Source organism: Grampus griseus, assembly GCF_964374135.1.
Source record: "Grampus griseus genome assembly, chromosome: 12".
Classification (NCBI taxonomy): Eukaryota; Metazoa; Chordata; class Mammalia; order Artiodactyla; family Delphinidae; genus Grampus; species Grampus griseus.
The window spans coordinates 24971579-24999468 of NC_139006.1; the positions used below are offsets into that span (position 1 = coordinate 24971579).

The 27890-nt window shown below is 51.8% G+C and overlaps 1 protein-coding gene across 1 annotated transcript; it reads left to right on the plus strand.

Moving 5' to 3' along the window:
- Positions 1-42: 42 nt before the first annotated feature.
- Positions 43-27851, plus strand: UPB1 (beta-ureidopropionase 1). The gene is made up of 10 exons (XM_082668465.1): positions 43-185; positions 5704-5875; positions 7235-7322; positions 13518-13612; positions 16830-16991; positions 18590-18759; positions 23035-23116; positions 24036-24078; positions 25231-25385; positions 27332-27851. The coding sequence occupies exons 1-10, from the start codon at positions 82-84 to the stop codon at positions 27413-27415; spliced, it is 1155 nt and encodes a 384-aa protein (XP_082524591.1). The 5' UTR covers positions 43-81; the 3' UTR covers positions 27416-27851.
- Positions 27852-27890: the final 39 nt, after the last annotated feature.

Genomic DNA, 27890 nt, shown 5'->3' on the forward strand with positions numbered 1-27890 from the left:
CAGCCTTGTCCGCCTGCTCCTCTTCCTGGGGGCAAAGGTCGTCGGGCAGTTTGCGTCTAAAGAAACGTTCGGACTTCAGCCATGGCCGGGGCTGGATTTGAGTCGCTGGAGCGGTGCTTGGAGAAGCATCTACCACCCGCAGACCTGCAGGAGGTCAAACGCATTCTCTATGGCAAAGAGACCAGGTGTGGGGCCTAGAGTGGGAAGGTGGGGGACCTTGGGGCCAGCGGGTGTGGGTCTGGGGGACCAGGCAGAGTGCTTCAGTATCGGAAGGGCTCTACAAGGGCGCGGGTGAAGTACTGAATTGGCGAGCTGAGACCCTAGGAGGTCTAGATGTGACAGCTCTGGGAGCTCAGAGTTGCACAACCGAGAGTGAACTTTACAAGCCTAGAGGGAAAGAACGGTTTTTACTCTTTGTGCTTTCTCTGTGACCACCCAGCTCTCTTTCCCAGCTTCCAGTGACCAGCTTCTTCCCCAGAGCCAGACCTGCCCTGTAGGTGTCTGTCTAGATCATTACCTCCTGTCAGAGCCCCCACCTCCTCCTTCCTGCAGTGACCCAGCCTCTGGCGGACCCTTGGAGGGAGAGGCCTCTGAATCTGGTTGGCGAAGGAACTTTTCCCACTGGCAAGCCACAGGAGTTAGTTCCCATGCTCAGAGCAAATTTTTTCCACTCCCAGCCAGCTGTGTGCATCACTAGGACTTTCTGAGGGCAGTGCACTGCTGGACGCTGGGCATACAGAGCTGGAAGACACTTCCCCTTCCACTCTTGTTTCTCTTCAGTCCACTTTTCTCAAAGCAACCAGAAGATGTAAATCATATCCTGCTTAAAACTCTATCAGGGATTCCCACAGCCCTTAGAATGTAATGCAAACTCTGACCCCATGCAACTCCTGACTAAACGTCCTTCCACTTTCTTGCCCATTTGTGGGCTCCCCCAATCCAGCCAGACTGCGCACTCCCTGGCCTTGTGGCAGTGACCTTGAGGCAGGAACCTGATCAGCTCACCTGAAACTGGAGAGTGTTGATTGGATCAGAGATACTCAGCCACCAGCTGATGTGGAGTTCCTGCAGGGAGGCCAGACCTCAGAGTCTCAGGTGTTTTCATAGCTAGTGGATGGTAAAGGTAGAACAGCTGCCTTTCGGGGTGGGCATGGTACAGAACGTTGTCCAAAATGGCTCTTAGTACCCAAAGAGGGGTGCCCGGGACTTCAAGTCCCCTCCAGTGTGCTCATGCTGGATTACTGCTTCCCACCACATGTGTAAAGGCTTGTCAGGGGGCAAGCCTCTTAGAATTGAGGCTCCTAAAGAAGGTGTCCTGAAGCAGGGGGTGCCTCAGGGTGTTTAAGGGTGAGGTGGGCATGTTCCCCTGGGAAAAGACAGAGCTCGTGGGTGTCAGGGAGAGTCTTAGGAAAATAGAAATAAGTTTCCCACGTAGGGGACTTGCTGGGACCCATTCTAGAGCTCAGAGTAAGGACTGCCTTGTAAAAGGGACTTTGTGTGCACATTTGGATCGCTCCAGGGTGGGGAGGGATTGGAATGGGAGGTAAAATGGGAGCCAAATTCCATTAATCAGTGACCACCAGGCCTCCTCCTGGGGCTTGGCTCACAATAACTGAGTAAGTGGTTCCCCTTTTCCATTCTTTCTCCTTTTCCCTTTTCTTGGTTCTGTTCCACCCAGAACTGAGCCCCTTCCAAGCTTCACCTCTAGGGCATAAACCTTTGTACTTGTGATTGAGTGGGATTTGGCTATGAACAGACTGCAAAGTGAAGGTAGAAAATTAGTCATTTAGGGACTTCCCTGGTGGCGCAGTGGTTAAGAATCTGCCTGCCAATGCAGGGGACACAGGTTTGAGCCCTGGTCCGGCAAGATCCCACATGCCTCAGAGCAACTAAGCCCGTGTGCCACAACTACTGAGCCTGCGCTCTAGAGCCCACGAGCCACAACTACTGAGCCCACATGCCTAGATCCAGTGCTCCGCAACAAGAGAAGCCACCACAATGAGAAGCGCGTGCAATGCAACGAGGAGCAGCCCCCACTCACAGCAACTAGAGAAGGCCCGTGCGCAGCAACAGACCCAACGCAGCCACAAATAAATAAATAAATTTATTAAAAAGAAAAGAAAAAAAAAGAAAAGAAAAGAAAATTAGTCATTTAAAAATCCTTCTGTTCACTTCTCATGGCCTGTCTCGGGCATGGCTGCCTCTATGAATGCCTGGTGGACCTGAATCCTCAGCCCCTCCCCTGGACTCCCCCTTTGCTCCACACAAGACCAGCTTCCCACCCCAATAATTGCTGCGCCCAACACAAAGATGATGCTTAGTAAATGTTTGCTAAGTGAATGAGCTAAATGGGCCTTTGCCTGTGCCAGACAGATGAAATCCCCAGAGAACATCAACTCTCAGTTTTAAGACAGCCAGAACCAAGAAACATTTATTCATTCAACAAACATTTATTGTTTATTTTTGTCTTGGGCACTAGAGGTACAAGGATGGGTTAGCCACGGTTCCTACTCTCGAGGGACTTTCTGTCTTTTGATGGTTGTCCTACATCATGGTTCTGAAGACCAGAAGTACAAAATCAAGGTGTTGGCAGGAATAGTCTTCCAAAGATTCTGGGGGAGAATCCTTCCATGCCTTTTCTAGTTTCTGTGGCTTCTGGCGTTCCTTGGCTTGTGGCAGCATCACTCCAGTCTCTGCTTCTGTCTTCACTTGGTCTTTTCTCCCTGTGTCTCTTCTCTGGGCGTTTCTTAGCCCATCACTGGATTTAGGGCTCACCCGGGTAATACAGGATGATCTTATCTTGAGATCCTTAATTACATCCACAAAGACTCTTTTTCCAAATAAGGTCCCATTCACAGGTTCTGAGCATTAGGACGTTGGACATATCTTTTGGAGGGGCCACAGGTCAGCCCACTACAGAGATTCTGCAGAGGTGGGCATCAGGGTGGAGGGAGGCTGGGTTTGGGATTGTCCTAGAGATGGTCATTCCAGGTGGAGGAGTGGGTGCAGAGTAGGAATCTGGGGGTCCCAGTGTTAAAGGGGCAGAGGAGGTGGAGATTTTGTGGTAGACTCTAGAGGTAAGGATGTGGGGGGGACCCTAGGGCCAGTATCAAGGATGCTGATTGGGACAGGGACAGAGTGTCAGGTGGCTCAAGGAGGTCTGTAAGGATGGGGACAGCAGGGAGTCCACTGGCTTTAGCAACCAGTAGGCTGGTGGTTCCAGAACAAGAGAGACCTGTGTAGAGCACGCTTTCCCTTTTTTCTTTTTTTCTGGTTTTTTAACCACTGGTGATCCAGTGGTTAAGACTCTGTGCTTTCAATGCAGTGGGGCACAGATTCAATCCCTGGTCAGGGACCTAAGATCCCACATGCTGCTTGGCGCGGCCAAAAAAAAAAATAAAGGCAGAGTAGAACATACAGAAGGACACCTTTGTATGTGTAACATACACGCATATCAAAAATATTGGAAAGATACATAAGACATTGTTAAGGGGGTTGTCTCTAGGTTCTGAGATGGAGGGGAACTCATTTTACATTTTCTACTGTTTGATTTTTTTCCCCCCATGAGCATGTGTTTCTTTTGTAACAAAGCTCTGGTTTAATTATTTAAAATGCTGATGGTAAAGAGCCATTAGAGGGGAAAGAGAAGTTCCAGAAGCGAGAGCTTGCCAAGGAAGCTGGGGCTGGGCTCCCTTGGGCAAGGTCTGCCTTGACCTCGCTGGAAAAGGGGGTGCCCCGGGGAAAGGCCAGGGGATGTGTGGAGCCAGGACAGGAAGTGATGGGCTTTCCTCCTTGAAGTTGTAGGTGAGGCCCCCAGGGTGGGGGCCTTAGTATCAGGATGAGGGGCAGAGGGGCAAGAGCCAACTATGGGGACCAAGGGAGGGTTGGGGGCAGCACGGAGCCCCCTTTGTGAGGTTGTGGCCCATTTGCTGGTCTCCACCACGGCTGGTCGGTGCCACGCCACATCCTTGAGCCAAGCCTTTGTTGGACACAGCACATGGTTAGAGAATGGGGCTCGAGGGCCAGTTGGGTTCTCCAGGATGAAGCAGGCAGGATTGGGTGAAGGAATGCCAGGGTAACTGGAGGGTGGGGAAACCTTCAGGTAGTGGCCAGACAGTGGGGGGTGCTGGGGAGAGGTAGAGCCCAGAAGGTAGTGGAGGCCTGGCCTGCATGGCCTAGGGGACGGGTGTCTGCAGGGAGCTGTGGGCAGGGATGGGAATGGAGGCAGGGAGGTCGAGCATCGTGGAATGACGGGGCTGAGTGTTGAAGGTAGAAACGTGGGGAGAGCTGACAGCTGCAGTCAGTGGGTGGGGAGAGTTAGCCAGAGGATGAAGGACCCCTTCCAGGTGATGGTTACAGCTGGGCTTGCAAACCTGAGGCGAGCTTTTCCACCTGATGTCTTCCTGGTTGACAGTGCAGGCTAAGGACGGCCTACCAGGACCACTCCCAAGGGCAGCCGGCCCCCAGGCCCTCCTTCTTGTCCTGGCCACCATGGTGACTTGTCCGGGGGAGTGGGGGCGTCCGCCTGCAGGTGGGGGACTGTCTCTGAGGCAGTCATGGCAACAGGAGGCGCAGTGTGGGCACTGCTGCTATTTCTAACCTGCTGAAGCACACGGAACCCTGACTAGTTGAAAAGCAGGCTGATTGTCAGGGGTGGAACCCAACTCCGAGCTGTCAGGGCCATCACGGGGAAACTGCCTGGCAGGGGGCGGTGGCAGGGGGCTCAGGCTGACAGGGCTGTGATTTTGAAAGGAATGTCTTTAAGAAAGTGGTTTAAAGTAGGAGAGAAATATTATTAGATAATGGTTGTCAGGTTATTTTTTGATGCATTCTCTGGGTATTTCATAACCACCGTGCCCCTAGGTGGTAAGGCCTTCCTGGCTGGGGGCCCTGTCCCATGCCCCTGCGGGTTTCACCCCTGGGCCAGGCACAAAACGGGCCATGTGGCCCATGGTCACTTTGGTGGGAGGTTTTATAAATAATCCACTTGCTTCTGTTAATAAATCACAAACAGGGATGAGCCCTTCAGCCTTTGGTCTGGACATCTGGGCCCTGCCACGCTCACCCAGCATCGGGCAAGGAGCTGCCCTCTCCCCTGGCGGGAAGCAGGACAGGATGGGGTGGGGGTGTCACCAAAGACTTGTAATCCTTAGTGGCAAATGGCCACGGGACCCTCCGTCCTGCTGTCGTCCTGGCCTCTCTTCCTAACCGGCTCCCAGCCTCCTTCTCGACAGCTCCTTTGTCTCATCATGACCTGCCGCAGCCCCCAGGCTCAGCACGGTCCTCTCACTCTAGTCCACAGACATTTTTGGGAATCTGTTCCCTCTCTCCTGTGCTGCCTGCTGAGACTTCAATTCCCGCCACCACCACCTCCACCACCACCACCCCTGATTTCAGCAGCTCCAGCATCAACCTTGTGACTAGTTTCCCTGCTGCCCCCTCCCCACTGCCCTCCTCCGCCCAGCCTGACCATGCCGTTCCCAGCTCCAGTCTCCCCAGGGAAGCCCGTTCTCCACCCACCGGGCCCAATGCTCCAGCCCCGCCTCAGCTTCCCACATGTGGCCGAGGCCCTGGCCCTGGCCGGCTGCTGGGCCTTCTTGCCGGGACGCTCCCACCTCTTCTCTGTCTGAGGAGTGACTCTGGAGGGTCATTAAATGCAGCAGACCTCAGGCAGATCATGTCCCCTCTTTCCTGCCTGTTTAGGAAGCTCGACCTGCCCGGCAGGGCTTTTGAAGCCGCCTCCAAAGGGGACTTTGAGCTGCAGGGCTATGCCTTTCAGGCTGTGACGGAGCAGCAGAGGAGGCCCCGGATCGTGCGCATGGGGCTTGTTCAGAACAGAACCCCCCTCCCCGCGGACACCCCTGTGGTGAAACAGGTTTGGCCTCTTTTGACTGTGAATACATAAACGGGCAGCGGGCCGCTCTGTGTTTTGAACTCGATCTTGTCCCCGGATGGTTGCCCAGCGGCTCTGCCCTGGCCCCCACTTCCTTCCAGCCGTGTCTCTTGCTTTTCTTTCTCTTCTGGCTCCTACCCTTTCTCTGCCTTCCTCTCACTCCTCACTATTCTGTCCACCTTCCTTTCCACTTCCTCTCCTGTGATCGAGCTGAAGTTCCGTTTACCAGTTGGGAGGGTGCCCCTGTGACTCACGCGCTCTCCGTGGAACTGCCTCTCGGGCTCCTACCGGCACACACCAGTCAGGACCCATCTGTCCACCGTGTGTCCCTCTGCCTGGATCCTAAGATCCCCAGACGTTGGTCAGATTGTGAATATGTCTCCTCAGCCCAGGTTGTCAGGTCATCGGGGGGCAGGGATGCTGTCATCACCACCCCCCAGAGCCTAGAAGCACGCTTGGCACCCAGCAGTCATCCGCGGGGCCCCGTGCACGCAGTCCCTCGAGGGAGACCGAGCGTCCATCAGGAAGCATTTGTGGTCTCTGGGTTTTCAGCCTGGTTCCTCTGGTCTGTCTTTGAACAAACACTTCTGAATGTCTCCTGGGAGCCAGACGTCATGCTGAGCACAGAGAACTTGAGGACACTGCTCCCAAGGAGCTCGTGGGGTCATGGGAGTGTCAGTGGAGGAATGTGACAGCACAGTGGGAACAGCGCCACCATAGGGACACACACAGGCCGGGGAGAATGCAGGTACCCCAATTCTCGGCCCCTTGCTGGAAGAGCTACCCCTCTGTGGGCAACACGTGTTGTGGATAACACATCCAGGGAATTTTGGGCGGGGAAAGGGAGCACGTTCTGGCAGAGGGCACAGCTGGGAAAGGTGAGTCATTGAAAGACACCATACATATGGGAGAACAGAAGTGGCAGGACAAAGCGTCCCCGAAGCTGTGGATGCAGGAAGTCATAAGCGGACTGGGTCCTGGGGGGTAGGGGGCGAGGGAGCAGTTAACCCAGGGGATGGTTGTGGTGTGTGGTGGGCCCACTGAGTGTGGCCCCTATCGCAGTAAGCACTCACATCCTCACGTCCTCCTCTTAGCAACCCCCGAGGTGGGTAGTGTTCTCCCCATTCTCTAGTCAAGGAAACCGAGGCTTAGCGAGGCAGCATTGAGTGTGTGTGGGACCCCAGAGCCTCTGCACCGCCACCTTTGACTGCAGAATTGGACCCAAGGACAGTCCAACATACGAGAACCTCCCACCCTCCTCGTCCTCTTGCAGCCGGCCACGTGGGTGTTGAGTTCTAAAGATGGTCTCAACCAACTAATCCTCGCTGTTTAAATTGCCAGGTCACTGCCCTGCACAGACGCATCGAGGCCATCGTAGAGGTGGCTGCCATGTGTGGAGTCAACATCATCTGTTTCCAGGAAGCATGGAGTAAGTCTCTCTCGGGGTGCTTTCTCTGCTGCCTTCAGTGCTGTCTTATCTCCACGTCGCCAAGAGTGTCTGCTGCTTGATTTCTTAAAATCTCCTTTCTTTTGTCATCCATAGAAAGGTTCTTTGTCAACAACACCAGCAGCCCCAGAACCCCAGCCTTCCTCCTTCTCACGTGCCTCAGTCTCTCGTCTGAGCCTCAGCCTTCCTCCCAAACTTGAATCCGTTTACTCCTTCCTCTCACCTCCTTACCTCTGCCCTGATCCAAGGCATGTCAGCATCTCCTCAGCTTCTGTAATCGCCTCCAGCTGGTCTTCTCCACTCTGGCCCCTTCTAACTGGCTGCCCACACCTTCTAGGAAAGATCTGTATGAAAACTCTGCACTGCATCATCTGTTCCTCCCCATCTCTGCCGGGCTCTGCCCTGACCTTCTGATACTTTACTCCCCTCCCCCGAGGCCACTGCGCCCACTGTTCCCTCCACCCAGAGCCAGAGCTGGAGCTGGAGCATTCCTCTCCCCTGGCCTGTAACCCTGCTCGACCTTTGGATCTCAGCTCAGAGCCTGCCTCCCTGTGTAAAGCTGCATCCCTATTAAATACTCCTGCTACCTTGTACCTCTTTATTTTATTTTTAGTCATAGTTATACACATTCATGGTTTAGATTCAAATGGGTCTACAAGGTCTGTTACCAAAAAATAGCTATCCTTTTCCCCAGAGGCAGCTACTTCTTCTCTGAGCTGGTTCTTTTGGAATTTACCTTTGCTTGTGTTGCTGCTTCCTAATTTTTCAGTTTTGCATCATTTATTGACTTCCCATGATGGAAGGAGACAGTGTAGTCCTTTGCCCTCTCCTGCCCCCTCTACGCACATGTACCCTTCCTGGTCTGTCCCCAGTCCATTTGCTACCAAGATTCAGAGGAAATCGCTTTGATTTCTTTCCCTGAATAGCTTTCTGTTTTCCCTGCAGTTTGCTTTGTTTTGTACATGCTTTCCACAAAGTCTACCCCAAACTTTCTGCTGGTTTCCTAAATCCCCCTAAGAGGTTTAGACACATGAAGTAGTCTATCGGTTTCATCTCCTCACAGGAATCTGTCACAGAGCCTTCTGGCTGCTCTGCTCTGAATTGGTTTCCCCCTCTCTGCCATCCCAGGACTCCCTAAACCATCATCCAGGGGAGGGTCCCTCTGCCTTGCTCTTGTGTTTCTCCTATCTCACAGCTTCCTCTTTCTTGCTTTTCCCCCTCATTTTTGTTGAGTAGACCGTTTGAGACCTTGCACATCTGAAAATATTGCTGGAGAGTATGGTTGGGTATAGAATTCTGGGTTAGAAACAATTTTCCTTCAGAAGGTTGAACACTTTGCTCCATGTCTTCTGGCTTTGGGTGTTGTTGACTAGTCTAAGACTATTTTGATTTATGCCCCATTGTATATGGACTGTTTTTCTCTACAAGGTTGTAGGATCTCTTCTTCTCCAGTACTTTGAAATTTCATAATGATGTGCCATGGAGTGTATCTATTTTAATCCATCCTTCTAGACACTTCAGTGAGTTCTAACAGTCTAGAAACTTGAGTCTTTCAGATCTAGGAGATGTTCTTAGATTGTTTCATTCGTGATTTTCTCCCCTTTTTTCTCTCCTCTTTTTTTGATACTCCTTGCTGTTAGGATGTTGGAACTCTGGACTGGATCCCTCATTTTCTTTTGTATTTGTGCCTATTTTTCATCTCTTTGTCTTTTTGTTCAATTTTCTGGTAGATTTTATCTAATTTGTCATTCAGCCTTCTAGTTAGTCTTTTGTTTTTGCTGTCATATTTTGAATTTATGAGAGTTCTTTTGGTCTGAAATTTTCTATTTTATCACATTCTGTTCTCGTTTTATAGTTACAATATCTTCTCTTATCTCTAAGGATATTAAGTAATATTTTTTTTTCTCCCTGCATGGTTCCTGGTTACTCCAGTTGGTCTCCCCGCTGCTGCCCCAATTACTTATATTTTAAGAATTGGGGATTAAAAAGCTGATTGCAAGCTCTGAGTTTGTGGGAGGGGCTTCTCCACTGAGTTTCATTATAGGATGACCGGATTTAGCTGTTTGTTAGGAAATCGCCTATGGTAGTATCTTTGGGTCATTCTTTTCAGGCTGGTCAGATTCCCCAGAGAAAATTCATCTAATCTCCTGCCAAGAGGAAAGGACAGGAGTCCAGTGTGCTTATGTTTAGTTAATCCCTTTGTTTTTATCACTCCACTCACCTTTGTCCTGGGTTCCCCAAGGCCAGAGACCCTCTGTTTAACTGTCTCTAGAGAGTGAGCCTCTAGCTGGGGTGGGAGAGGCTCAACCCAGCCTCTTGGAGTGGAGAAGGGATCTAACTGCTTCTTAAGTAGACTTTTGACCATCCTACTTATTTGTCGCCCCTCCCTGCGTCCCCACCTTCAGAGCTGCATGGTGCCTCTGGCTCCTGAGCTTTCAAGGGGTCTGTGATGGAGAGTGGGGTGCTTCCTGGCCTCCTCCACTGCGGAGGGGACTCAGTGTTCTCAGATTCACTAAGATATCTCCCACCTCCCTCGGCTCTCCAGCCTCCCATGTTTTGTTGTTTTTGTCCCTGGCTCGTGCCCCATCCCTGTGGGTTTATCCTGTACACAAAAAACCCTTTACTCTCATTTGGTGGGGTTTCAGGAAAGAGCAAAGGAGTGTGTCCCATCTGCCACCTGTGCCCAGAAGTTCATCACGTTCCTCACATTTCTCGTTACACGTATACTCTCGTGTGATGCTTTTGATTTGTCTGCCTCTTCCATTAGACCGTAAGCTCCATGTGATCAGTGCCTCGGTGGTGTTTATTTTTCCCACCCCAATCCCCAGCTCTATTTTTTTAACATTAGAAAACTTTAATTGTAAAATATGCATACTATTACTATTGGTAAGTGTACAATTCAACGACATTAAATACATTTGCAAAATTATGTAACTGTCATCACCATCTATACCCAGACCTTTTCATCATTTCCAGCCAAAACTCTGTACTCCCCTTCCTCTTCCACCCCTGATAACCTCTATTCTACTTTCTGTCTCTATGAATTTGACTACTCTAGGGGCCTCATGTAAGTGGAATCCTATGGTATTTGGCCTTTTGTGTCTGGCGTATTTCACTGAGCATCATGGTTTCAAGGTCCGTCTGTGTTGTTGCATGTGTCGGAGTGTCCTTCCTTTTTATGGCTGAATAATATTCCGTTGTTTGGATGGACCACATTCTGTTTATTCTTTCCCCTACCCAGATTTTATCTTTAGTGGCTTGAATAACCCTTGGTACATGACAGACACTAAAAAATATTGGATGGTTTAACCAACTTCTCTTTCTTGGATCTGGAAAACTGCACATACATCAAGGCCTAGCATGGACACTCCCTCCTTTGGGGGGGCCCTGGGGACTCCCCTACACAGGTTCCCTTTCAGCTCCCATCTTGGCTGGCAGCTCCTGAGGGCAGGGCCCGGTCCAAGTCTGAGCCTGCCTCATGGAGTGTTGGTTCAGTGAATGTGGAACCCCCTTCCCCTCTAATTTGGAAACTGTAGTTGGAACTTCACAGCCGACCTCCCCCAACCTCCCTTCCACATGCTTCTTTCGAAAGTTTGTTTACATTACAGCAGTTGTGAAAACAGGAAAAGAAGCCATTAAAATGGAAATGGAGAAATTTGGAGAGCTTAGCAAGCTGAAATGAAATCGGAAAGAGAGGTTTTATTCTCTTGGGGCATTTGAGTCTCTCCTAATGCTCTGAAAGCTGAGAGTGAACAACGGTCATTAAGGATTGTTCTTTGTTATCAACAGCTTTCTTGTTGGCTTCCTTAAAATAGCTCACCCATCTTCACCGATGGCGCCTGGGGAATCTTGATCCTGGTGCCAGGGCCCCCTGGGCTGGTGCTGGCAGAGCCTGCTGCCCACTTAGCTGCCTCCATGGGCTACCGCCCTGGCAGCTGAGATGGTGGTGGTGCCATCATAGCACCAGGCTTCCAGGGACTGGAAGGAATCTGGAGGCTGATGCTTCTGTTCTCTGTGAAATGAGGAGTCACACCACCTTCGCAGGGGTATTGGGGACATGCTGCCTATTACCAGGCCTGGCACCTTAAAATTTTTTTGCAAAATTTGCAAAATTTTTTTGCAAAATTGGCATGCACATGGCCCATGTTTGGAAAAGGTTGGTTGCAATTATTACCCCCAAACAGGCCACACAACCCATGCAGCGGCCAGGTAGTCCTCGCCAGCCACATCACACAGCTTCCTACAAACCTTCCCTGCACTCTGAGTTTCAGAGTGACCGGAACAGTAGCAAGCACCTGGAAACATCCGTTAGGCTAATCCTCCTAAAAGAAATGGACTTGGGTTATTAGGAGGAGGAAGATCTAAAGAGTACAGTCGTCCCTCGGTATCTACAGAGATTGGTTCCAGGACCCCAAACCCTGCAGAGACCAAAATCCAGGGATGCTCAGGTCCTTTATATAAAATAGTGTAGTATTTGCATGTTACTTACGCACATCCTCCCGTATACTTTAAATCTTTAAATCATCTGGAGGTTACTTGTAATACATGATACAGTGTAAATGCCAATTAAATAGTTGCCCGTGTGTGGCAAATTCAAGTTCTGCTTTTCGGAACTTTGTGGAATTTTTTTTTCAAATATTTTCCGCCTGCTGTTGGGGGAACCTGCAGATGCAGAGGGCCAACTCTATGCGGAATTGGTCCAAACAAGGAATTCAGTACTCCAAATCAAGAAGAAAAAGACAAACAGCTCAGCAGGAAGTGGACAAAGGGTACGGACAAGATCATCTGGAGGATGAATCCAGAAAGGCCAGCAACCATGTGGCCAGGTGCTCCACCTCAATGGTGACACGGGAAACGCATATCTAATCCCAATGAGATCCCAGCTCACAGCATTAGACTGGCGGGTGTGGATGCACGTGGCCGAGGCTGTGGAGCAGTGGGACACACTCAGCCAGAGGTCCCTGGTGCCTACCCCCATCGCAGCCCCCTCCACCCCACAAAGGAAACTGCCCTTGAGAATCTGGTGTGCATGGCGTTCTTTGAATTGTTACTGCGTGTATATGTACCTGCTTTTTTTTTTTTTAAGCAAACAAAAATCAGTGAGTTAATGAAATTTCCTATTGAATTAGCCCCCTAGATGGTGGCATCTAGCCAGAGGTCACAGAAATAATGCTTTTATCCTTGGGGAGTGCTCAGCCTACCCAGTGGTTCCCAAACTTCTGATGGTGTCATTAAATGAATGGCTTTTCTTGTTCCTGAGCAAGCCTCAGTCCCTGGGACGATGAACATTCCTATGGTGATGCGTGAGGGTCCCAGCGCCATCCTCGGTGGCCCTCTGACGCTGTCCCCAAGGAGCCTTGGTTGTGCTCTTAACCAACCAGCAGATTGGCCAGCAGCTCGGGATCTGCTGGTTGGGAACAGTTTCTGGCTGTACCTTTTGCAAAAACATATATATGTATTGTTAAAATTGTGGTAAAATAGGCATAACGTAAAATTTACCATTTTAACCGCTTTCAAATGCACAGTTCTGTAGCATTAAGTACATTCACATTATTATGTAACCATCACCACCATCCATCTCCAGAACCTTTGCATCTTCCCAAACTTAAACATCTCCCCATTCTCCCCTCCCCCAGCCCCTGGCACCGACCATCTACTTTCTGTCTCTGTGAACGTGCCTATACTAGGTCCCCCATGTAAGTGGAACCATATAGCACTTGTCCTTCTGTGTCTGGCTTATTTCAATGTGCATAATGTCTTCAAGGTTCACCCATGCTGTAGCAAGTGTCAAACTTTCCTTCCTTTTTAAGGCTGAATAATATTCCATCTAACGGATGGACCACATTTTGTTAATCCATTTGTACACTGATGGACATTTGGGTCATTTCCATCTTTTGGCTGTTGTGAATCATGCTGCTGTGAACGTGGGTGTGCGAGTATCTGTTCAGATTTCTGTTGCAAGTGTTTTTAAGACCATAGGAAGGACATTTGTCCTTGCCTCTTATTCTGCCATGAAGCCTAAAGGGGAGGCGTCCCCACAGCCAGGGATGGGCTTCAGAAGGCAGGCCAAGGCTCTTGGGGCTGGGGTCTCCTGTGGAAACCCTCCCCCGCCAGGCCAAGGACCCCCCTCAGAGGCCATGAGCTTGGATGTGATTCTGACCTGTCTCCTCTCCACAGCTATGCCCTTTGCTTTCTGTACGAGAGAGAAGCTTCCATGGACGGAATTTGCCGAGTCAGCAGAGGACGGGCCCACCACCAAGTTCTGTCAAGAGGTAGGATGTTAACCTACCTTTAACTGTTAACTAACCTCTGGCAGCAGCCAAACACGGGCAGGTCACAAAGAGAGGCCGCAGCTGCCAGGGGTGGCCCTTCTCCGTGGAAAACGCACCCATTTGGCTCTTGCTTTGCCAGGTGAGAATAGATAAGACTATTTACTGCCCCTGCCCCCCCTTTTTTTAGTGTACTTTCTTTTTTTTTTAATAAATTTATTTATTTATGTATTTATTTTTGGCAGTGTTGGGTCTTTGTTGCTGCGCACAGAATTTTTCTAGTTGTGGCGAGCGGGGGCTACTCTTCGTTGCGGTGCACGGGCTTCTCATTGTGGTGGCTTCTCTTGTTGCAGAGAACAGGCTCTAGGAACCTGGGCTTCAGTAGTTGTGGCTCGTGGGCTCTAGAGCGCAGGCTCAGTAGTTGTGGCACACGGGCTTAGTTGCTCTGCGGCATGTGGGATCTTCCCAGACCAGGGCTTGAACCCATGTCCCCTGCACTGGCAAGCGGACTCTTAACCACTGCACCACCAGGGAAGTCCCTAGTGTACTTTCACTTAAAATCAGAGTTTCAGAGCCAGAAGGGCCCTTAATGGCTTTTTAAGTGAGGGGGCTGCAGCCCACGGAGGGGGTCCTGGAGATGACTCCCATAGTAGTGTCTGCAGCTGGCAAGTGTGGCACTGGCACTCGGGACTGAGGTCAAGGTCGAGTCTGTGTCCACAGCTCTGCTACCCCACTTGCTGTTCGCCTGAGTTATGGAAGCATCTCTGCATGGCCCGTCTCATCAGTGTAGAAACTGGGCTTCCTTTTTCTTTATTAAAACCTCATAATACATGTTCTATGATCCCATTTATATGAAATATCCCGGGTAGGCAAATGCTTGGAGGCAGAAAGCAGATTAGTGGTTGCCAGGGCTGGGTGGGGAGAGGGGATGGGGAGTGACTGCTCATGGGGACAGGGTTTCCACTTGGGGTGTGGAAAATGTTCTAAAATTAGCTTGTGGTGTTGGTTGCACAACTCTGAATGTACTGAAAACCACTGAATGTCACACTTTGAAAGAATGGACTTTATGCTCCGTGAATTGTATCTTAATAAAGCGGTCATCCAGAAAACCCCAATGATATTCTAAGAGGTTACAAATGGTGACTTACGCTTATTCTCACCTCGAAAAAAATAACTCCTTTCATTTCTCCAATGTCCCATTTCAGGCTTTCTACATATACTTAGGGGATTTTGGAGCAGAACTGTAATCATAGTGATTCTATCAATACTGAGTTGTGATTCCAAACATCCCTGTTCTCAGGCTGTAGGGAAAATTCTCTCAGCCACCAGATTGTTGATTCTGTGCTACGAGGCAGGAAGTGATTGCAGATGGCGTGCCTGAACCAGGGTGGGAGGAAGGAAGAGCAAAGGGAGGATGGGGATGAGCTGGTCCCAGGGGACCCCTGTCTGTATCGAGGGCCCCGGGACCACAACTGCCCCCACGTGGCTCATAGCATCCCCTTCTGCCCGCCGTGCCATCCCTCTGTTCTGTCATTAAGGTCAGAAGTAGCAACGGGCTGGTAAGAGCTGATGACAAATGACCAGCTGGGGCTGCTTATCCTGGTCACCAGATCCTGAACTTCTTATTTGAGACAAAAGGAATTTGGTGTCAAGAGTTATGTTTGGTTTGGTTCTGGGTTTTTTTTGTATAGATTAGACATATGATTTATTTTATTTTATTTTATTTTATTTATTTATTTTGGCTGTGCCACCTGGCATGTGGGATCCTAGTTCCCCAGCCAGGGATCAAACCCACACCCCCGCCATGGAAGCGCAGAGTCTTAACCACTGGGCCGCCAGGGAAATCCCTTTTTTCTTTGTTATTATGGTAAAAAACACATAACATAAAATTAATCATCTTAACCATTTTTAAGTGTACAGGTCAGTCATGTTAAGTATCTTCACAGTGTTGTGAAGCAAACCTCTAGAACTTTGTCATCTTGTAAATCTGAAACCCTCCACCCATGGAACAACCCCCTCCACCCCCAGCTGCTGGTGCCTGACGTTCCACTTGGTTTCTGTGAATTTGCCTAGCTTAGATGCCTCACATGAGTGCACTCCTGCAGTGTTTGTCCTTTTGCGCCTGGCTGATTTCACTTGGCATAACGTCGTCAGGTTCATCCATGTCAGGGATGACAGCCATGTCATCCATAGGCCAGGATTTCCTTCCTTTTTAAGGCTGAATAATACTCCATTGCATGTATACACCACGATTTATTTAGATGCTTGTGTTGCTTCCACCTTTTGGCTTTTGTGAATAGCGCTGCTCAGAACATCGGTGTGAAAATCTACTTTCCTGCACAGTTGCTGCTCCTATGGTAGCTGTGTTTAACTCCGCCAGGAACGCGACATCATTTACATTCCCACTGGCAGTTTATGAAGGTTCCTGTTTCCCCACATCTTGTCAACGCTTGTTACCTTCTTTTTTGTTTTGTCTTGTTATTGCCTCTGGATCTGAAGGTCTATGGGAAGTGGCTTTTAAGTCTTGCTTTTATTTTATTTGTACTGTAGGGTCTGTGATCTTTGCATAGGGCTCACAGCATTGGAAAACAAAAGACTTAGCTCTCTGTGCACCCTTTAGAATTAGGAAATCAGCCTTATTCACACTAAAAAGGTCCCCAGGGCTATTTTCAATATTTCAGAAATCCTGATATAACCCATACACCCTCTCATTAGGGTTGCTAGGCTAATTGAAATTTCAAGTGATTTAATTCTGACTAGAATTATTTAAGTTTAGACTGCTTAAGAATAGAGAATGCATTTCACCTATTAGCACACACGTGACATATAGTAAATGGTAAAGTGAATGAATAAATAGTTATTATTCTCACTTGTATCGGAAAGAGAAAAAAGACTAATTTCAGTTATTTTGGGTATATACCCAGAAGTGGCATTATGAGGTCATACGGTAGTTTTGTTTTTAATTTTTGAGGAATCGCCATACTGTTTTCCACAGCAGCTGCACCGTTTTTACACTCCCACCAACAGTGCACAAGGACGATGCTGGTTCCTGTTTAGCTAAGCTTGGGCGTCAGGACAACGCTGGCATTTACTCTTCAAAGAACAGATGCAGGGAGAGCTCAGAACCCCGTCTAACTATCTAGGGGGACCATTAGATTCTTCCATAAAAATGTATGACACTTGATTTGAAAATAGGACTGTGCCGTGCTCCTTTTTCCAGCTGGCGAGGAAGCATGACATGGTGGTGGTGTCCCCCATCCTGGAGCGAGACACGGAGCATGGGGACATCTTGTGGAACACAGCCGTGGTGATCTCCAACTCTGGAGCCGTCCTGGGCAAGACGAGGAAAAATCACATCCCCAGAGTGGGCGACTTCAATGAGGTGAGCTGCCCCTCGGATGACCAGCGCAGCTGCATCACGGTGTGGCAGCAGCGCTGAGGGCCTCCCTGCACTGCACTGCATCACACAGGTGGATGGGATGCAGTGGGATTCCCGGTGAGTCCCAAACGCCTTTAGCGCAGAGGGCTATTTTTTAAAAAATATAACCTGATTTGGCTTCCTGGAATTTTTCTTTGAAGTAAGTCATATACAAATTAAAACCAAAATCAATAGTGCACAAGCGTGAAATGATTCCCGTGGCCCCTTTCAGGCCCTGAGCTCCACGTCCGTCACAGTCTAGTTCTTGTTTGGTGGGGAGAGGTCCTTGTCCATGGCTCCCATGGGGTCTGAGTCAGCCACGTCCACGTGTCAGGTGACAGCGAGGAATGTGTGTCTGTGCACAGGTGTGTAAGCTGGGGCTTGGTGCCCATAATCAGGCTGTAAGTCAGGGGAGCTGTTCTGGTCAGTTAATGCCCATCATGGATGTGTAGGTGGAGGGAGGTGGATGTTTGAAGGAGGGAAATGAACTCCACCTAATGCCTAAGATATGAAGTCTGAACTTGATCTGCAGTAAGTACAGTTGTTCAGGATGTGATATCCCCATCCTTTGCCGCCCTCCCTGATTGTGGGGGTCCCAGCCACTCTCAGGCTGGTCAGGCAGACGAGAAAGGATGTGCAGAGCTAGCCAAGGCCCTCTGGGGAGAAAGAAGAAGCCAGCATTCCCCAGTGACAGCTGGAGGCGAGGGCGGGAAGACGTGCCCCTCACCTGTTTACCCTGGGATTAATCTTTAGCTCCCCACAGATAGTGACGGGCTTGTCTCAACACACAAGGATCTGCTCTGGCGTCCACCCTGTGTGCACATCCTGGTTGCTGCTTGACTCTGACGAATTTTGAAATTAATGGGAGGAGGCAGAAGGCAGGAAGCAGATCTGTGTGAGACCCTGACCAGCACCCCAAGGGGGCAGGCGGAGAGGCAGGGTTGGCAGGACTGTGTCTCACCTGCCTGCCACACAGGGACGTCCTTGACCCCAGGCAGAGTGCCCAGGGAGCTTTGTGGAGAAGAGCACTTTCAGAGTGGGATTCTAGTCTCATATTGGCCTTCGTTAGCCAGGCAGGTCCTGTGTCCACTGGGCTACGCTGTTCCCCCCAAGCAGGGTAAGAGCTGCTCTGGACGAGCCCCCGTCCCTTCAGCTCTAACCTTCTTATGGGAACAGGTGGTTGGTGAGGACATTGATCAACTTGTGTTAACACTGACCATACACCTCAGCCTCTAGTTGTACCACGATTGAAACCTCACCAAGTTTATCTTTGAAATACTGTGGGAAGTTGCTTTGGGGACTTTTTAACATCCCACAAAAGAAATTGTGGGTAAGTGCTCAAGCCACGGTGATTTCCCCTTGGGTCAGCTGCTTGTTATTGTGTCTGGGTTTTCAGATTTTGGGTTTTTTTTTTAAGTGGATTGAAATTTTGGAACTTAAAGTAGAGTCATACCAGGAGCATCCCTTTTGGAGTATGGGTGACATCTCATTTTTCTGTCAAGTCTAAGGAAAGGGAAACTTGACAGCTCAGGGGCATCCATACATGACCCTTTGTCTTCCAGTCCACATACTACATGGAGGGAAACCTGGGCCACCCCGTGTTCCAGACTCAGTTTGGGAGGATCGCCGTGAACATTTGCTACGGGCGGCACCACCCCCTCAACTGGCTCATGTATAGCATCAACGGTGCTGAGGTCATCTTCAACCCCTCGGCCACCATCGGAGTGCTCAGGTCACTTGGCACAGGGGACTTGGGAGGGTTCTGGGGGCAGACTGCAGGGCGCGGAGGCAGGTTTGGGAAACAGCAGGCAGGTGCGACCACCAGGTCATCTGAATCCTGGGATGGTGCCAACTTTTCTGTGAAAAAATACTGCAAGTGTCAATTACGATCCCTCCTAAAGAGCTGTGCTGTACTGCAAAATACCGTCCTTGGCTATGATGGTGTCTCAGGTAATAATAATCTCCCCCATCGCTGACAGAATTCAGAAAAGCTCCCCTTCTAAGGGGTCTGGAGCATCGGAGGTACCTGGCCAGCTTCAGCTCCCCCTCCTGTCACAGCTGTGCTCCTGGGGGGTTGGGAGGTGGGGTGACGAATGAGGAGTCCTAAGTCTCCTGTCTGCAGAGTCCGGAGCACGGAGGGCAGACACCCAGACGAGAGAAGGAGCAGACGATGGGTCGGAGCTGAGAGGGTCCTTAAGACATCAGTCAGGTGGCTCTGAAACCTGTTTTTAGCCGACCAAGTGTTTCCTTCTGATAACACAGAACCGTGTTTGGGTGTTAACCCAGCCCTGAGTAGATAAAGCTGTTGTGACCAGGGTAGAGGGTGGGCCTGGCACCCCTGAGCTCCTGGGCAAGCCCTGGGCCCCTCACTGAATAAGAGCAGGCGGCTGAGATGACCCAGCACGACTGCGCTTCCGCTGCTTCTGTCTCCCCAAAGGCTGAGCTTCTGGGTGGTTTCCAGCTTTGCATCATCAACAAGTACCAAAGCTCTAGGAATTTGTGTGCAAATACCTCTCTCCCCAGCTCACTTCCTCCAAAGCAGCATTGCTGGGTCAGGAGGTACTGGCTTTCACTCTCTGTCAGCGGGACAGGGCCGGGAGGGGGAGTCCCGGTCCCCACGTGGGGTCAGCTGGGGGAGTTCTGGGGGGCAGCCTTGAGTTCCCTGTCAGCCCACCCCTGTCATTCTTGTCCTCGCTCTCCATGAAATTTCAGTCTAATTTCTTCTAAAAGTCAGGATGTGACATTCACTTTACCTTTCTCTTGAGCGTGATGCCCCCTCCACAGCGTGACTTCCCTCAGTGTTCTGATCTGCACAGCAGGTCCCTCACAGAACGCAGACCCCCCTCTGCTACCCCAGACCTGCTGCCCCATCCATGCACCCCATCTTGTCTAAGTCTAGGGGGGCACTGTCGGGCAGAAGGGGACACTCGAGTCTTGGATCTCCCCTCAGAGAATCTCTGGGGGCCTCCTGGCAGCATGGCCACTATGACAACATCCGTTGGCAGTTGCGACAAAGGGTGATTCCTGGTCGTCGGGCCACCAAGCCTGGGCAGAACCTCTGGGCCCTAGAGCAGCCCCTCCTGCTGGCCATGTGTAAGACATCCAGCAAGCTCCATCTCCCCAAAGGGGTCCCTGGTGGATCCTGAAGCCAGTGCCCCACCGGGTACAGCTGCTGTCAGGCTGGGCCGGGCACAGCTGTGGCCTGGAATCAGATGGTCACCTCTCCAACCGAGCGCCCCCAGGCTTTTATCAGCCCCAATTAAGCAAACAGAAGCACCTCAACGTAATACACACATGTCCTTGGCTTATTAAGTTATCGATCTTCCTTCCTTGGCCAACAGTGGTCCAACTGGTGCCCTCCAAGGATGTGGTTCTGCTGGCAGTTAAAACTCTGACAGGTCTTTCAGAAGCAGCATGTCTCACAAGTTCCCACAGTGTCCACACCTTGACCAGATAATTATAGTCTGAGAACCTTAGCCTGAGGATGCATCTGAGAGAGGAGGGGAAGGCTGCCTGCCTGAAGATGCTCATGGCAGCATGATTGATTACAAGAAAAGCTGGAAGGGAGAGAGAGGTCAGAGTCAGGTCAGTGCCAGCCCGTCTTTTCCATGGGTTATCGTACAGCCACTAAAACAAATCTTCATGGAGGTACTGCAGCACCATGATGAAAGCCTGTGAGCAAAAAGATGTTTCCAGGCTGGGATCAGAACTCTGCAAAGACTGAGGATGGTCGTAGAGCGTGGGAAAATTACAACAGGTGGTTCACTAGGATGGTGCAACTCTGAGTTTCTTAAAATACTGAATGATTATTTGTAGAATTGATGGCAAGCACGATGCCAGGCAGATCCCCACAAGCTGTGCACAAGCATCGGCTCACAGCTTCTGGAAGCATCCATCCCCTTCTCCGGCATCTCCCACTTCCTGTATCAGAGCCCCCCCAGACACACACACACGTGCACATGCACAGATTGGAAGGGTATCCTCATTTGTGGGTCCCACAGTTCCAAGCACCCAATGGAGGCAAAGTGCTTTTTTTTTTCTTTGCGACATGCGGGCCTCTCACTGTGGTGGCCTCTCCCGTTGCGGAGCACAGGCTCCGGACGCACAGCCTCAGCGGCCATGGCTCACGGGCCCAGCCGCTCCGCGGCAAGTGGGATTCTCCCAGACCGGGGCACGAACCCGTGTCCCTTGTGTCGGAGGGCGGACTCTCAACCACCGCGCCACCAGGGAAGCCCCGGCAAAGTGCTTTTTGACGAACTGAGTCATCCTGACAAACCGTGCAGCCCGTGTGGTCAAGGATTTCTACCACGTATGTGTGTTAATAGGAAAGCCGCCATCCCCACCCCTCGATGGCTTTCCCCTTCCCACTGTGATTATTTTTAGGGGCTTGTGTACACCGCGCTGGGAAAGTGGCAGATGTCCCCATACCCCCACCGGGCTCTCCACGATTCCCGCATGCCCCAGCTCTCACGAACCTCCGGCTTCCTTTCCCTTGCTTGTTTTGTTTGTTTGTTTGTTTTTTGCAGTACACGGGCCTCTCACTGCTGTGGCCCCTCCTGTCGCGGAGCACAGGCTCCGGACGCGCAGGCCCAGCGGCCATGGCTCACGGGCCCAGCCACTCCATAGCTCACGGGATCCTCCCGGACCGGGGCATGAACCCGCGTCCCCTGCATCAGCAGGCGGACTCCCAACCACTGCGCCACCAGGGAAGCCCCCCCTTGCTTGTTTTGAGAGCCTCCGTTTTATTGCCAGCTGTGGTTTTGAGTCCTGCACTCCGCACCCTCCCTGGAGAACTGCAAGAATGATGTTTTATGGCACTCGCTCTGCAACTGTCTGTTTAATTCCCGAAAATGTCATTGACGGGTGTGTTTCTGTAAAAATCCTTTCTTAAAAGTTTTGTCAGCTTGGCTTAGCAGCTGGAGGGGGGAGAAAAGCGGCAAAATGAGTCCCCTCAATCAAGCCTGTGATTTTTTTTCTTCCAGACTCGTGAATCCTCCTGAGAATTAGGCTTGTGACAAGCACCCACCCACCCCTTCCACCTACTCTGTGGTTTAAACCAGGTGCATGCTGACAGGAAGGAAGATTCCAGGGCATCCCGCTCCCAGTCACTCAGCGTTTCTAAGTGGGCATTACATCTGTCAGTTCAGAATCCTAATCGCCTTGCTCCTCAGACAGATAATTAGTGACAAGGAGGCCCACTGAATCCCGCGGCACATTTTCTTTGGTGGGCTGGGGAAGGACCTGTCTGGTTGGGGCGAAGTTTCCCACCCTGTCCCCACTTCGCAGGTGCTGGACTGAGGGAGGCCTGCAGCTCAGCTGTGCCTGTGGGATGACTCCTTCCCGGGCCCGTAGGAGAACCAGGGGGCCTCGGCTGCGAGACTCAGGGTTCAGAAGAGGGAGATGGGGGGGCACTGGGAAATGGGAGCCAGCACAGGGGAGACGATGCCCACCTACAACCTAAATTCCTTTCAGGTGGACTCTGTTTGCTAGGCGTGAAATCTCCCCCATAGAGACTGCGTTGCAAGGCAGCACAGCAGGGTAGGGATTGGGGGACACGTTACACACAAGCCACCAGGGCCCCAGCTCCCTTCTGACATTTACCAGCCTGGGAGGTGGGTTCCTGACCCCCACCTGGGAGGAGGGAACGAGTGAGAAGCAGCAGTTAAGGGGTTCCTGCCACACAGCCTCCCACCCCCACCCCGCCCCCAGAAGCTTCATCTGCATGGTCTCTGAGGAAGTTTCAGAAAAGGAAACTGAGTCAGGATGAGGCTTTGATCCAGGGCTGCTTCTGCTGCATTGGGCCCTCTCCAAAAGGCCGCTTTGGCTTGAGCCGGGGACGAGCCGGCCTGTTTGTGGGTTTGGGGTCACCCACGGATGCAGTGAGTCTCCCTGGCCATCTCCACTGCAGGCCTGGAAGGCTGGCACCCGGGCTGCAGCTCGGGGCCAAGCATCCTCTGAGCCTGGCTGGGAAGTCGGCAACCTGGTTCCTCTCCTTCCGCTCTCACAGTGAGTCCCTGTGGCCAATCGAGGCCAGAAACGCAGCCATCGCCAATCACTGCTTCACCTGCGCCATCAACCGGGTAGGCGAGGTAAGTGCCCGAGGCCTGGCCTCCAGAGAGCCCTCCTGCAGCTGCCGCGAAACCTGCCTGCCAGCGGGGCCCAGCCTCTTCAGAGCAGCAAAAGCCACAAGGGAAAGAATTGCTGTTGCTGTGGCCCTGCTGGGGACACCTGTTGTTACACCTCCTCTCTGCATGCAGGCACACCCCACATGCTAGGGTCCCAGCAGGGGGCAGACTGGCTTCTGTCACTTTGGAAGAAAGCACTGTCCCTCCCCTGTTTTTGTCTGTTTTGTCTTTAGCTGAAACCATTTTGAAAGGCTCTCACCTCAGTACCACCAAGTACCCAATTTCTCCCCACCCACCCTTGACCTCATGCACCAAAGGATTCTGACTACACACGCCATGTATTTATTGCAAAACACATCCTCTTCCTCATTCTTACTAATCAGATGTCAAACTCTAATCAGAGCATCTGATCAGTCAGAGAGAACACTAAGTCGGTCTAATTTCTGACAACGTAAAGAGACTTGGTGTTTTAATTAGCCCACGTATCCCTGTCCCTGCTGGATACGCAGTTTCCATTAGGCTTCTGGAAGATATTGAGAGCCACGAGCAGACACCACCACCCCCCACCGCTGCCTTCGCAGACCCCAGGCTGGACTTTATGACTCTAGCAGGCGAGCCTCAGACGCCCTCCACGGCCCTGGGAACCAACTCTCTGCAATGACTTTCTCTTCTCCCAGCAGATGGCAAAATCCGGGTCTTCCCCTGGCTAGTCAGATGCCCCGCTGGCCGCTTGCTGGCCTGGGGCTGGGACTCAGCAGGGACCAGTTAAGTTCAGGCTGGTCCACATCACTTTAACTCCTAACTCCCTCACCCCAGCCTGACGTTGAGGAACAACCCAGCAGCGCCCCCTATAGGTGTGTCTTACCTTGGTTTTATTTCCCAGGAGTTCTTTCCGAACGAGTTCACCTCTGGGGATGGCAAGAAAGGTATGTCCCGTAACTTTCCGTGGGACTGCATATGAGGGGTGGGCCTCACTGTTCCTTCCCCATCTGCCGCTTCCGGGCAGGGTCTACCCCACAGACTGTGTCTGCACAGCTGTGTTCCCATGTGGATCGGCATTCCTGGGCCTGTGACCACCTCATTCCCCGGATGAGGATGGAGTAGAGATCGGATCAGACACCATCCCTCCCCCGGGACTAGGGTGAAGATGGACTGAGGTGTGGGGGAGCCCTTTGTGAGCGCCCTGAAATAGGGGTGCATCATCCACCCCACAGACCTCACTCTCCCCTCCCTTTGTCCTCGTCCACACCCCTCACTCCCCAGCTGTACAAATGCCCCAGAGCCCAGCATGGCTGCCTTGGGTTCCTAGAATCCACAGCTTGTTTTGATCTGAGGGCAGGTCTCACCTCACCTCTGCTAGGAATCTGCCACCACCCCCCCGCCTCACCTCTCTAGCCTGGAATGTGGGAGGGGGGCTGCCCCCTCACCAAGGAGGTGTCTGAACTCGCTCATGGTTCCCGCCCTGGGAAGCAGGGGGTGCTGAGGGGGTCTGTCTCCCAGAAAAGCATTTCCTGAAAGGGCTCCACATCCCCCCCAACGTGAGGCCTTGGAGACCTCATGAGTCTCTAGTCTCACTTAGCTCCCTGCAGGAAAGTGAGGCCAGCTGGGCCCTGCACTGTGCCCACGTGCTCCCTACACACCTTCAGGGTGGCTGTTACCCTGCTTTACTGGTGAGGGGACCGAGGTGTGGAGGGAGGGTGGGGGTGACAGCTGGCACGACTGGCGGCTGGCGAGGGCAGAGCTGCCAGCTCACCGTGCGGGGCCACCACAGGAGGCCCTGCAGAGCCATGCAACTCCCTTGGGCTATGGTGGCTGATGCTGGAGCCAGAAGCCAATACCTCTACTAGGGTGACCTGTAAAAGGTTCCTGGGGCAGAGGTGAGGGCTCTGAGGGTGACATGCAGCCACTTGCTGGGCCTCCAGGCACAAGGAGGGAGGCAGGTCCTTGGGACCTTGGCCACCACTGGGAAGGGAGGTGGGGACCCTTTGTCCTGGGAGTCTCTTGGTGCACCCGTCCCCCTGCCGAGTCCACCCATGTCTGCCTGAGCTCACCGGGGCCTTGCCTTTGCTCCTTCACAGCTCACCGGGACTTCGGCTACTTTTATGGCTCAAGCTACGTGGCGGCCCCTGATGGCAGCCGGACCCCCGGGCTCTCCCGCAACCGGGATGGGCTGCTGGTCACCGAGCTCGACCTCAACCTCTGCCGGCAGGTGAATGACATCTGGGGCTTCAAGGTGGGTTCTGAGTCCCCTGCTCCTCCGCGTGGGCCCGTCCTGCCCCCAGCCCTGGGAACCGCGGCTGCTGTGGGCCTCAGGGACAGCCGCGTGAGGCTATGAGTTGAGCAGAAGGCCTGGTGTCTGCCTCCTTGAAGGCCAGGGCCAGTGCTCAGGGGAGGAACCACTGGGTCAAACGATGCCCAGGCAGCCGGCCTCAATAAATTCTCTGCTCATCTGATTTAGATTCTGGGCACCTTCAAGCAAATTAATCTCAATTTCATTTGTCCAGAGAATAGAGTGGATTGGCCTCGCTAATCCTGTTTTCCTTTCCAGGCATTTGCACTTATCACAAGGTAAATGTGGATGTCTGGCTCTGCCTGTGGCCATGCCCCGAGTCTAGGCCTTGACAATGGAGGGAAGTGGGTCAAGCAGAGAAATGGGATCCAGGCCTGGCTCTGCCATTGCCTTGCAAGCCCCTTCTGCTCCCAGCCTCAGTACTCCCATTTGTAAAACAAGAGGCTGAACTCGAAGGCCCCAGGTGGCCTTGGAGACCAATACCCTGTGACACCACAGGAGTATAAGTGCCCACCTCCTGGGGTAGCGTGCTTGCAGCCTGGGACCCCCCCAAAAATATGGCATCTCATCAAGGACACAGATGGAGTTTGCTGTGTTAGTGTCTAGCAGTATTTCCACCAACTCTGCACCCACTTATAAGAAAATCATCAGATGTAGAGAACAAACATATGCACACCAAGGTGGGAAAGAGGCGGGGGGGGGGGATGAATTGGGAGATTGGGATTGACATATATACACTAATATGTATAAAATAGATAACTAATAAGAACATACTGTATTAAAAAATTAAATTAAAAAAAGAAAGAAAATCATACACACAAATGAACATTGCATTGTCAGGACGGAATGACTTTGCCCAGCATGTCTGGAAGGGACCAGGACTTCAGATCCAGCCAGATGTGGGCTTTAGGCCTGACTCCCCTGTTTATGTGAGGGTGGGTCCTTGGGCATGTTTCCTGAGTCCCAAGTTCCCATTGGACAGAGAAGGCACTGCCCACATGAAAGTCTCCTGGCCTATCTCTCCTCCTCTGGAAGCTTATATTAATGCAGGATTCCACACAAATTAGAAGTCGGAACCAATAAACAGAATGGTTTCTCATTAGTAACTTTTTATTTTTTATTTTTATTTTATTTTTGCGGTTTGCAGGCCTCTCACTGTTGTGGCCTCTCCTATTGCGGAGCACAGGCTCTGGACACGCAGGTTCAGCGGCCATGGCTCACGGGCCCAGCCGCTCCGCGGCATGTGGGATCTTCCCGGACCGGGGCACGATCCCGTGTCCCCTGCATTGGCAGGTGGACTCTCAACCACTGCACCACCAGGGAAGCCCTCATTAGTAACTTTTTGAAAGCGGAAGCCTTCCCAAGCTGTGGTGATGGGCATGAGTTCCCGTCAAGGCTTTGGAAAGGAGGGAGGGAGGGAATGCTGGGGTGTGAGCACCCTGGGTGGGCTTTCCGGCCCCACCCCCAGCCTCTGTCTGTGTCCACGATGAGATGCCATGTGGAATGGATGGGCCTCCAGAGCCAGGGGACCAGGGTGCGAATCCCAGCAACTCCACTCCTGGCTCGTGACCGGGAGCAGGTCAAGCCCTCCTCCCTCCTGAGTTGGAGCCACCACACCTTCTGGCCGAAGATCACAGAGGTCTTTCAGAAGGAGGGGCTAGGGGGTGTGAGTCATCACCGGCATCCGTGATCTTCACCACAGCCCCGGAATCGTTGCCAAAAGGTTACACGGGGGTTGTGCCTCTATATTATACTCTGAGACTGTCCTGTCAACCAGCCTTCCTAACGCATTTCTGTCCCATGGCTGCCCTCCAGTGGCAGCAGGTGGTGGCGAGCAAATGAGGGCGGTTATGAAACGGGAACCTCTAAAGTCTGTGTTTCGCTTTCAGATGACAGGCAGGTACGACATGTACGCACGGGAGCTTGCCGAAGCTGTCCAACCCAACTACAGCCCCAAGATTGTGAAAGAGTAACAGGCTTCAGCCGCTGCCCGCCAAGGAGGGCCCCTCTGCCCACAGCAGATCAGCCAGGGCTCTGGGCTCTAGTGTCCAAATTCTCCCTGCTTGATGCCCTGACAGCACTGCTGCCCAGATTGGTTTTAAAGTGCCTGGGTGGGGAGGGTCGAATGAGTACCAGGTTTCCTTCTGTGGTGATGAAAATGTTTGGGGACTGGATAGAGGTGATGGCTATACAACATTGTGAATGTACCAACTCCACTGAATTGTTCACTTTGAAATGATTAAACTTTGTTAAGTGAATTTTAGAAATTCAATTAAAGACAATCCCAGGGACTTCCCTGGTTGTCCTGTGGCTAAGACTCCCAATGCAGGGGGCCCGGGTTCAATCCCTGGTCAGGGAACTAGATCCCACATGCATGCTGCAACTAAGAGGCCCGCACGCTACAACTAAAAAAATCTCGTGTGCCACAACAAAGACCCGGCACAGCCA

Bases quoted from the DNA above. Each gene is read 5' to 3' on its own strand.
- UPB1 (XM_082668465.1), top strand. From the start codon at position 82: ATGGCCGGGGCTGGATTTGAGTCGCTGGAGCGGTGCTTGGAGAAGCAT. The intron at 7,323-13,517 runs GTAAGTCTCTCT...TCCTCTCCACAG, and splicing joins CTGTTTCCAGGAAGCATGGA to CTATGCCCTTTGCTTTCTGT. The intron at 24,079-25,230 runs GTATGTCCCGTA...GCTCCTTCACAG, and splicing joins CTCTGGGGATGGCAAGAAAG to CTCACCGGGACTTCGGCTAC.